The sequence below is a fragment of the Monopterus albus genome, unplaced genomic scaffold (assembly GCF_001952655.1).
Source record: "Monopterus albus unplaced genomic scaffold, M_albus_1.0 scaffold16.1, whole genome shotgun sequence".
Lineage (NCBI taxonomy): Eukaryota > Metazoa > Chordata > Actinopteri > Synbranchiformes > Synbranchidae > Monopterus > Monopterus albus.
In genome coordinates this window covers 1,323,248-1,335,049 of record NW_018127896.1, presented here as the reverse complement: position 1 = coordinate 1,335,049, position 11,802 = coordinate 1,323,248, and the positions used below count along the sequence as shown (strand labels likewise).

General features: G+C 40.6%; 1 protein-coding gene across 3 annotated transcripts in view; it reads left to right on the top strand.

The window, feature by feature from the left end:
* The window catches only part of LOC109955641 (major facilitator superfamily domain-containing protein 6-A), a 15,933-nt gene extending 6,355 nt beyond the window's left edge, over window positions 1-9,578 (top strand). Inside the window, exons 4-8 of one of the 3 annotated variants that reach the window (XM_020592008.1) lie at window positions 1,979-2,140; window positions 2,357-2,455; window positions 2,940-3,223; window positions 4,261-4,264; window positions 5,871-5,963. In XM_020592008.1, coding sequence (XP_020447664.1) covers window positions 1,979-2,140; window positions 2,357-2,455; window positions 2,940-3,223; window positions 4,261-4,264; window positions 5,871-5,878 — 557 coding nt within the window. In that variant the 3' untranslated portion in view covers window positions 5,879-5,963. Of the gene's footprint in view, window positions 1-1,978; window positions 2,141-2,356; window positions 2,456-2,939; window positions 3,224-4,260; window positions 4,265-5,870 lie in introns of all 3 variants that reach the window. The other 2 variants (XM_020592006.1, XM_020592007.1) reach the window with 2 other exon arrangements.
* The last annotated feature ends 2,224 nt before the right edge of the window (window positions 9,579-11,802 follow it).

Genomic DNA, 11,802 nt, shown 5'->3' with positions numbered 1-11,802 from the left:
TCTGTTTTTCACATGGAACTTACAGCATTAAATGGACAATATGAGTGGAAACATCAAGGTAGATAAAAATGTAAAGCAAAACAGACAAGTCCATAAGAAAGTAGAGTGCACAGTAACTATAGGAAAGAGATCAATCTGGGAGGTTTGTTTGAGACGTCCACCCTGAGAAAACACTCACACCTCCCAGAATAAACAAGTGAAAATGAATTCAGAGCTTTTGCACCAAGTTCACTGCCTGTGTTGACTCTGAAGCCAAACAGTGACAAGTTTGTAACATTTCCAGCCTTCAGTCTGAGACGGTGACATCACCACACAACAGAAAAGATCAAGAAGGGATCAGATTACATTTCCGTTGTTTACCTCAGCACTGGGCATGTGATAAGCTTCGAGAGGGTGAGATGGTCATGTGACACTGAGTGTTTTAGTCTTCAGACAGGAAGTTGAACTGCCTGCAAAATAAAAGTGTTAGTGCAGGAAAATGTTTTGTGCAGTTTCACTGTTGGGTCCATTTATCAGTGGTGGTGGAAGTAATCACTTTATTTACTTAAGTAATACTCTGTTACATTTAAGATGTAAGTGAAAGTACAAAAATACCAGCATCAAAATACAGTTGAAACAACAGTACTCCTCCTGCAGAACAGCCTGTTTCACATTAATGTCTCTGATACTGGATCCTACTGACTGATCCATTACTGTGTTCATCACTTTAATGCTGCAGCTGGTAAAGGTGGAGCTGATGTTAACTACCTTATATACTTATACTGTGAAGTACTTTACATCCTGCTGGGTAGCTGGTGGATTTCTCATCGGGGATCAATAGAGTCTGATGAGTCTACTGTTGAAATTATCAGATACATGTAGTGCAGTAAAGGTATTTGTCTCTGAAATGTAGCCAAGTCCAAGTAAAAATTCATGTGTAGTACAGATAGCACATAAATGTACTTAAGTACAGTACTTGAATAAATGTACTTACTGTAGTTACTCTCCAACAGTATCATTTATTATTTTGCCCAGTAATTAGATGTTAATACTGGATTGGTTTAGGCCAGTCTTTACTGCAGCAAGGAAAAAAACTGTTAAAATAATAACGGGAGGCGACAGTGGTGCAATGGGTAGAGCAGTCGTCTCCCAACCGGAAGGTTGAAGGTTCAAATCTCAGTGCCTGTAGTCCACATGTTGGCGTGTCCTTGGGCAAGACACTGAACCTCCCAAGTCGTCTGTGATGGGAGCAGTGGCCCGGGGACCTCGGCTCCAAACAAAATTTCGTTGTATGTGTCACAATGTTACAATGACAATAAAATAAAGCTCCTAACTGTAAACTAGGTTATCATGGTGGACAGAGCCCTGTAGCGCCTCCCAGAGGTCAAACCAGATCTGGAGTAGAATGGCAGATGTTATGATTTTACCTGTCCTTCTGATTTTAGATGATTTATGAGCAGTGATTGAAAGGATGGGAGGGAGGACAGTGAGCTGCAGTGTTGTGCAGGTCTATGAGTAGCTGGGAGAACAGTTTCTGCTGCAATCTTTAAAGGGTCTGCTCTGAGTTGATGTCCCCTTCAGTGTGTTGCTGATGTGTGTGCAAATAAGTTTCAGTGAGTCAGGATGGATATGGGTTCACCTGAGATGGAAGATTTGGGTGGGTGTTGTGCTGGAGATTAATGATCTGGTTTTGGTTTTGGATGTGTTGAGCAAGTGCCAACTGTGGCTTCCTGTTTCCTATAAGTGTGCTCATTGTTTCTGGATATTATTGTTGTGTCATAGGGTAGTTATTTATCAAACCAACAATAAATCTGTTCCATCAACACTTAATGGCTCTGTGCTCACCCTGATACTTTATTGCTAATACACTTCTTCTTAGAAAATGTTTCATAAATATAAAATAAACAGAGAAGAAAAGGCTATAAAATTGTACAGTAAAATAAAGATTATAGTGTATTTAAAACAATGTGACCCCCGCCTGTCCCCGTGTGTCCTCCAGGTGTGACCCATGCCTCAGTTTGGGCAGCCTGTATCTCCTTCCTGAGCGCTGCGGTCCCACCAGCACTGAGAACATCAGCACAGGGGATCCTGCAGGGCCTGCACCTTGGCCTGGGGCGCGGCTGTGGAGCCATGGTGGGAGGAGTGTTAGTCAGCTACTTTGGTATGACACAACAACAGGACTGCTGCTGTACTCACCCACAGGAGCTAGAACTGGAGCATACAGGCTAATGTCACAATGCAGTGAAACAGCGAATCTGTGGTGACCCAACTTTAAATATGAGTCTTGAAGGGCACCTTCCGATTAAGCTGAGGTATTGATACACAAGGATTTGAGTAAAATCTGACACCCCTGATGGGTTCTCTGTTTGCTCTGCAGGTGCTGCAGAAACGTTCAGAGGAATCGGCATGGCCTCCCTCGTCATCCTCCTCATCTTCTCCTTCATCCAATGTCTGACTGGACGAGCCGAGGGGGAAGGTGGGAACAACCTAGCGTACACCGTCCAAACATACAGTTTGCATGTGGTGAAAGATGTGATCTGTTTTTTAATGGAAAGCATATGCACTTATTATTAGATTAGCACAGTTTTGGCTTTTCTACTGCAGAGGAGATCTCAGAACAAATTACACGATCATAATAACACAAGTCACACAGGCACACACTGGTTTTACCTGGTTCTGTTTATATATCCAGAAAGTACTACCAGACCTGCTCTTTTGTAACCTCCTTTTAAATCTGGGATAAGATCTAAATTTTAATATTAAGATAAATCCATCCATCTATTTATATACCACTTATCCTGACGAGGGTTGCGGGGCAGCTAAAGCCAGTCCCAGCTGACACTGAGCGAGAGGCGTGGTCCACCCTGCACAGGTCGCCAGCCTATCACGCGAGCTTGTTAAATTAGGATCTAAAAAACCAGGTTGTTTCCTTTCTAGCATCTTATTTTATTTTTTCTCAGAGGACAAAATGCTGGCAGAGAACATCCCAGTCGCCTCTAGCCCAGTTCCCATTGCCACCATCAATCTGGTGCCGAGCCACAACACCGCCGATAGCTTGACACAGGATGCCGTGGCACCTCTGAGGAAGACCAAGCACCAGGAGGATCAGGAGGACGTGACCCAGCCGGCCTGGATGCTCTCCGGCGCCCCGTGGGTCACCATCGCCTTCGCCATTGTCCAGATCAGAGAGCTGATCAGCATGGCAAGGAGCAGCAGACCTCCTCCAGAGACTCGGCCACTGCAGGTGAACCAAATCACTTGAATTAAGACTAAAAGTCTGCAGTAGAGTGGTTTGTTCAAGCAAAAGGCTCATGTTAGGTTAAAATCAAAGCACAGGTCATTTAGCTTGAGAGGAATCCTGTCATTTGCTAGTTGTTTGAGAAAACAAGACTTTTTCAGATCTCTAGAATGAGAAAATTCTTTCAGTTCAGTAAAATTTATCGTTTCAGCCAGTCTGGTTTTGTGAAAAATTATGTAAACTATGTTCATGCATAGATAAAAATAAAAGTAAAAGTTTAAAAAAGTTAAAACAAGATTTAATCATCCAATGCGATGAGGACAGATGATGCACCTATCAGTCCATACAAGCAGCCGATCAGTTAAGTACAAACAGACAATTCATTGATTCCCTGACCCGCAGAAAGCAATAAATCAGTCAAAGAAATCAAACTTTCTTGAGCCTCTCAGATGGGAGCTGGAGTGAATGTTTTGGATTGTGGACTGCTGAGTTCTCAGAGCCTGAGATGGCGTCCTCACACCAGTTTTATCCAACCAACAGTCGTGAGCCCAAAGAGGAAAACAGCCTGAGGATATTTTGTATTTTTGTTTAAATCATTTATCAAGCATCAATATTGTTGTCGATAAAGTTCCTGTCAGTGACTAATCTATTAACCGACTGATGTTGTCTTGACTTTTCACCAAGTGTCAGTCTGTCATCAAACACAGTTCCCATGTGTTTACCGTTCTGGGCGATTTAAACCATTATTAGTTGTAGGAGGAATATTTGATTTGGTGAACAATGTTTGTAGCTTTGGATACATTTACATCAAAAAACTCCCCAAATTCCTCCAGTGTGGGTGCTTGTGGTTGATTGGACCGACTGACAGGAGGCTCCTTCATCATTAAAACCTAACATTTTATTTAACAGTTTATTAACAAACTGTTCCCATCTGTTGTGTTTGTCTGATAGTTCAGTGACTCTGTAGGAAATGTGTCTATCTCTCACTAATCTGAATCCTCTGACACTTCTTCCTCTAACCGGCTGCCACACACACACTGAAGAAAGGTGAGACGATTTGTGTGCAGAGGTCAATGGAAAACTACTGTGTGTGTGAGGGGGTGTTCAGGGTTGCCTTTATATGTGTGTGTTGCATTTGGTGACTCATCTCTACCTGTGTGTGTGTGTGTGTGGTATGTGGGTGCGTACATGCATGCGTATGTCTCTGTGTAAAAGCTTCCACACCCGATTTGTGACATGCATGCATGGCTGATATCCTCCCCTACTGATGTTACTTCATGACTCCACCCTCTTGAGGCCACACTGGAGTCCTCAGCTCTCTGTTGCTCACTGGGAACTAATCTTTCCATTGTGTTGTGTGTTTAGATGGTGTCAGGCTGACATCTACATAGATACTGTATCTCAGACTGGCCCACCGAGTTAGTGCAGCTCTTGTTTAGTTGCTAGATGTGTGTAAAATCGTTTTCGAACGTGTAACTGCTTTGCTCTGGTTTGATTTAGTTGATGAGTTGGTTAACTTTTATGAGTTTTCCGCTTGGTTTGGTTTCTTTCACACAGACACAAAATATAAGCAGGGGCAGGCTCCATCACTAAAAGCTGTGCACCACTCTGTTTGCTCCTGTCTGTGAGAAAGGAAAGCGGTCCTGAAGAAGCTCATATCTGCCCGGTTATCAAGACATACTTGCAAGCTAGCTGTTTGTAACTGTTGCTTTCGCTGGCTGTTCCTTGTAGTTGGATCGACATCCAATCACAGACAGAAAAACTTCCTGTAAGGGAAGGATCTGTGTTCGCATCAGCCCAGATGAATCATACCAAAGGGGAAAACAAACCAGAGTCTCATTCATTCAGGCTGAACAAGGGCGGCTCTGAAAATGCCCTAAGAGGTCATGTTTGGTTACACAAAAATAAAGACGTTTGTCACCCTTAGTGACACCAAAGGCTCGGAACTAAAATGGCAACATACTACAGTAACTACACAGACTCTATATGTAGAGCCCAAACAGGTGATTTCTGACTTCATTTGCCCTCCCAGGTGACTTTTCAGGCAGAGAATCAAACCTCTGCTTATGTGTTATCCAGCAGCAGGTTGTTCCACTATCTGCCCTGAAGGACTTTTACCTAGTGTAAAATCAACACTCAGACTGGTCTGGCCTGAAGTAGCTGAACATCGGAACAGAAAAGCAGAGTGTTGCTGTCTGTACTGGCTTTTAATGTTCCCTTTACCCCCTGAAACATGTTATTACTTTGAGCAGACATGAGGTCAAGTACATATCTTTAAAACTGCTGAATATCAGCTAAAAATAGGATTAGACTTAGGAGGGAATGGTCAAGATTTATTTGGTGTAGCTGAGGAGTTTAGACTTCTATGTTAAGTCTTTATATAAGGTTTGACTTTCATTTATCTTTGTGCACATAACTGCACCTCAGTTAGCAAATGTAATCGAAGCTAGCTAGTTAGCTTGAGAATAAGTGTGCCAGTGGCTCTGGCTAGATAGCTAGCCATACAGCACTTACTGTCAGAGCTGGATGTCTGTTTCTAGTCTGGTTTATAGACGCAGTTTTTAGACAGTAGTGAACTGAAGACAGCTCTAAAACGGTCCTCCATCTTGGCTTCTTGTCAACCTCTGTCACTGTTTGCTCCTCTTGTTGCTAGGTGCCTAATGACCGGGTGTCGACTGAGAACGAGGTGGCAGTGACATCACACACAAGTGATGACGGCACAGCCACCTCAGAACCACCTACACAACCAAACACCACCCACCCTGCACCCACAGACTCGAATAAAGACCAAACATCTCTGTCCTCAGGCGAAGGAGGGCCTAAAGAAAACCCAGCCTTCATAGCTGAGAACACAGACTGAGTGTACATTTAGACACTATTTAATTTACACACACTGAACTTTAAGCTCAATGTTTTATTACTGCAAATACATCCATCTTTACAAGTCAGTTTGTCTCAAATTCAGTCTTAAAATCTGAGCAGTAATGAGTAGTGGTGAGAGATTTCTACTACAGGTTCATGTAAAATGAGTCAGTATCATAAAACTTGCACATGATCATAAAATAAGGCAGTATTTTCCAGAAATTGTCCTTTAATCCTGGAAACAATTTGGAAAAACTAACTAGAATTCATTTGCTGTTTGAGTTTTTTAAAATTGGTTTTAAGACTCGGACAAAACTTGTTTCTATGGATTGTTTTTGCAGTGAGGACTTTGGATGAAAAAGATGTTTTGTACTGTTTTCCTCTTAGAGACGAGCAAATCCGACACCTCGGAGCTCTGTGCATTATGATAACTGCCCTTTACTAGTGGAGTGTGAAGGAAAGTCCCTCATATGTAAAGACTGTGCCTCTTAGTAAGTTATTAACTTCATTTAGCTGAAAGGTGATGAAATCTGACAAAGCAGTGATTTAATTCAACAGCTTGATTTCACAATGACGGCACAAAATTAATTTCATGCAGAGGTTCCCAACGTTTTTACGCCACAGGTCATTTATTTCTACTGGAGTCACAGTGATGATCGTCTCTTTCTCTGAGAGGTAATCACTGTCATGTTTTAAAAACAAAACTCCTGTAACTAAAAAAATCATTTGTCCAGTGCCTGATACAAACATTTTAAAGTTGTTCCTTTTGTGCAGTATGACAAATATTAATGCTTTTCTTGGAGTTTGAAATGACAGAAAATAACATGAATAAAGGCAAATTTTTGTTGCGGGTTATCTAATTTAAGCAACATGCTAATGGTTCCTGCCATCTTGGTTTGGATTAGGATGCAGGTTTAGCTTAAGAAGAAAAGGGACAAAATAATATATACATGAAGATGGTACTGCAAAATACTGCAAAACTCTCTCCAATAGCTTTGAATGTTTATAATAATTATGGAACTTTTTGCAGATTCACATTGTTTCCTGGCAAATCCTCCATGGCCTGGGTGTTGGGAGCCCCTGTAGTACTTGAATTAAACAGTGTTGTACAGAATCTTCGCTGGTTGAATCTGTTTCCGATGCAGCTTCGTGTGACATTAACTTGAGTTTAAAGCAGGATCCCTGCATTGGAAAGATGTCACATCGCCTCGTCTTCGTTTCAGATTTCATCGCTTCTTTCAAAACAAAAGTGTTGTGTGAAGAAGTTTGTCTGAGATAGATGTTTGATTGCTGTATAATTTACCGAAGAAGTGCCTCTTAGAAACCTTCTGTAAGCCTCGTAATCATCATTGCTGTCTTAACTTATTATTTTAAGGATCTCTTTACTGTACCACACTCCTACAGAGCCACCAGTCGTTTTCAGCACATCCTGGATGCTTTTGTACTGAAGCTGGCAATAGCTGACACACACTGGTAGCTACTGTCCTTGATTTTCATGCCAAAGAATTCCCAGTATTCTGTGTTTTTAAGTGTCATCTCGCTGGAAAAGCCATGAAAACAGAATTAATAAAGTTCTGTTTTGAAGAAGTGTAAAGAAAATGAGCTATTTCCATTTTAGGTGGTTTTTCTGCCTCTGTGGCGAACGAAGGCCAATAACATCAGTGTGCTTAATCATAAAACTGTTATTAAATGTATGTTGTGTTAAACAGTAACACAACCCTCTAGCATCTCAGATTGTAGCCCAGGCTGAACTTGTCTCTGTGTGTGTGTGTGTGTGTGTGTGTGTGTGTGTTTTCTTAACCTTGAGATAAAGTTGAAAACTCCAGGAGCAACAAGTAAGAGAAAGGGCCATGAATTGACATTTATGGGACAGACTTCTTTTTCTGAGGTGAGTTAACGTTCTGCCACAGAGACAGAGATGATTTACCTGCAAAATGTTTGCTGGCAAAACAATCTCACAAAAATGTCCATTTAGTCACAGTTCTGGAGCTTTCAGTCACATCACACCGACTTCCTCACAGTGGTTAGTGATTTTATTGTTCACATTTCAGTTTTTTTTTTAAGCTCATCTCCTTTGTACTGCCTTAAAATGTGAGAATTTAGAAAAGTTTGAACACCTACAGTCCCATCTCCTGACGAAGACCTTGTAATATGATCAAAAGCCCCAGAACAGTTAATACCTGGACCTCGGTGGTGAGGCTGCCGGCTACCGTTTCAGAAGTCGAGAACAGGGGTTGAAAGGATCAAAGTACATTTATATACTTGTGTATTGTAAGTACATGTAAAACTAATTTAGATTATTTTGTTATTTTGGTTGCCTTGCATTTCTACTTCACTACATTTAAGAGCCAGATGTACTTTTTACTCACATCCAAACAAGTTATGATGCACTGTTACATATAAGGTAAAAGTACTTAGTTAAAGTAGTAATACTGCAGTGTAAAAATACTTTTGCACCACATTTGAAATTGTACTTAAGTGAAAAGGTATTAGCATCAAAATCTACTTAAATGTATTAAAAGTAACCATATTTATTATGCAAAATCATATTACTGGGATATATGTACTTACTGATACACTGTAATGATGCAAATGGGTAATTATTTCAATTACTTCATATACTATAGTAAAGCTTGTAAAATACCCCCGAGGGATCAGTAAAACTTTATCTCTAGTAATTTATTTGTTGAATGAAGCGGCAAAGCAGCCTAAGTTGTTAAATAAATGTACTGGAGGAAAAAAAGTACATTTGCCTCTGAAATGTGGAGTAGAAGTATGAAGTTGCATAAAATGAAAGTATTCAAGTAAAGCACAAGTATCTCAAAATTGCTTAAAGACAGTACTTGATAAAAATGTACTTTTGTTATGTTTCATACTTCTAACTTCGTTTTACTGAAACTAAAACATTGTGAATGCAGTACTTGTAACTGAGTATTGTTACACTTAGATATTACAACTATTACTTGAGTAAAGGTCCTGGATGTGTTGTATTTTATAAGCTCATTGTGTGCTTAAAATGCAGAACTGCAGTAGTCAGATAAATGCAGTACATTTTTAGCTTGAAATGTGTAGCGGTGGAAGTGTGAAGTACCATAAAATCTTAAAGTACAGTGCAGCGTTTCTATATGCAGAATGTTGTGCCGGGCGCGGCCACTTGATGGCAGTAGTGCTCTGAGAGTGTCCCTGGGCATGTAGCATCTTAAATGGACTAAACCAGTCTGTGTGTGTGTGGAGGGTTATTGAGGTCGTGGTGCGCCTGCTACTGATGGGTGTGTGTGGGAGGACAGTAATAGGCTTCCTCAAAACTAGACTGTGTGCTGTCATAAAAATGAAAATGATAAAATAAAAACCGTCTTGGCGCACTCAGCCTGTCTGATATCCATGGAGACACTTCATCAGCCCCTCTGTTGTTGTTGTTGTTGTTGTTTTGTCTTGCATGGGCAGCCACTTAATAATGAACAGTGTAATAGTGTTTTTCTTCAGAGGTGTCATGACCATGAGCTGCCGAACAAGGCTACACATTTAAATCACGCAGAGGGTCGAGGCGAGACAGGCTTTTATTCTCTGACATGTCTCAGAAAATTGCAGGGAATTAGTGCAGCGCTGACCTACTGACGTTTCCAATTACTGAAACAAAGGGACTTGTACATGTTAATCATGACAGCGTCTTGCTTGGGAGCACTTTGACAGGACATATGGGCAGCTAGTTTTTATTATATAGCTGCTTGTAGACACATTAACTGTGGCTTTTCTTGTACTAGATGTTATGTTTCAGTTGTAAAAAACCCCAGTTATATCAGTAACCTCTTGTTTCTTAACTGATAAACAGCATCAGAAATATACTGTGCTTTTCTGTTAGCATTTTTAGAAGGAGAGCGAGACATTTGCGCCTGGAAAGAAAGGATATTAAGGTCATTTTCCACCATCTCAGCCGTTTCACATGCTGTTGTTTTCTCTCTCTCGTGGTTTTGTTTCCTTTTAGTCAACTCAGGGTTTTTATTCCACAACCTCCACATATACCTGGACATTAATGTTATTCAAATCTGTCATTAAAACACCATAGAGCCTCATCTAAAAGCCATTTTGTTAATTGTAATTAACTACCATCTGTATTTAAAAGCATGACTATTATGCTAATCAGTGCCCAGAAACAACCTGAAGCTATGTTTAGCTGCTTTTCCCTCCCTGTGCTGTGATGAGAAGGCGACCCAGATTCCCTGAAGAGGCAACTTGGCAGGAACTGTTGGGTCAAGGCGCTGACAGCTCCATGTGCCCTCCCAGACTCTCAGGAGAGATCAGGCCCAGGCTTCTGGGCCAAAACAAGGTGACCGTAGCACCCTGAAGCACCTTGAGAATCACAGCGTGGCTGCTGGGCTCACTGATCCAGCAAATGATGGTCAGGGTGGCTTTGTCTTCTATAAACACCAGTGAAACAAGCTTCTGGTTTTGATTCAGGGATCGTACCAAAAAACAGTATAATATTTTCTTCCTCTGTTTGCCAGACTTTGTAGTGGAAGATGTTTTAAAATTTGTTACAAAGACTTCTTCTATCAGGGTCCAACAAAATCCTGAATCTGATAATATAGGCAGAAAGCAGCACTTAGAAAAGTGCAGTTTTGATTTAAAGCCCCGACTTTAATTTAGAGACCCAGACAGGTTCAGCACAGCAATTATAAAGTGTTACTCAAATGTAGGTAGATTGGACAATCAAAGAACTGTGAATGGACCTGCACTCTTGAAGCATTTTTTTTTTTTCAAAAGATAGTGTCAGGTGTGTGTATCCTGAATCATAAATACCAGTTTTGCACTGACAAAAAAAAATAAAATAAAAAGGTTAAGATGCAGAAAAAAATCATTATATCCAAATGTGATGGTGGCTGCTTGACTGAAACCTTAACATTTGTCACATTTTCCCACATCATGTCACCTTTTATACACTGAACAAATTGATTATTTTTGTGTCTTAAGAAATGAAGAAAGGGCTGGTTCCACAGCAAACTCAGCTCTAGTCAAATTTAAATATAAACTTTTTCTTTGTGCCTAATCTGATTAGATTATCAGATTATCTTGCTGATTAGAAGAGCTCTTGGTTCAGAGCCTCAGTTTACTGCAATAAAGATGATTATTAGAAGTCCAAGGGCTGACATTAGCCTGTTCTACTCCTACTCACCTTGTAATTTAGGAGCCTTTCTGCTGAAATACAGTGGTGTGAAAAAGTATTTGCCCCCTTACTGATTTCTTATCTTTTTGCATGTTTGTCACACTGTAATGTTTCAGATCATCAAACAAATTTAAATATTAGTCAACGATAACACAAGTAAACACATCATGCAGTTTTTAAATGAAGGTTTTTATTATTAAGGGAAAACAAAATCCAAAACTACAAAGCCCTGTGTGAATAAGTGTTTGCCCCCTAAACCTAATAACTGGTTGGGCCACCCTTAGCAGCAACAACTGCAATCAAGCGTTTTCGATAACTTGCCATGAGTCTGCCACAGCGCTGTGGAGGAATTTTGGCCCACTCATCTTTGCAGAAGTGTTGTAAGTCAGCCACATTGGAGGGTTTTCGGGCATGAACTGCCTTTTTAAGGTCATGCCACAGCATCTCAATTGGATTCAGGTCAGGACTTTGACTAGGCCACTCCAAAGTCTTCATTTTGTTTTTCTCGATATTGACCATTACTCTAAAGAGAATTTTAGAAATTTACAGTAGAAATATTGAG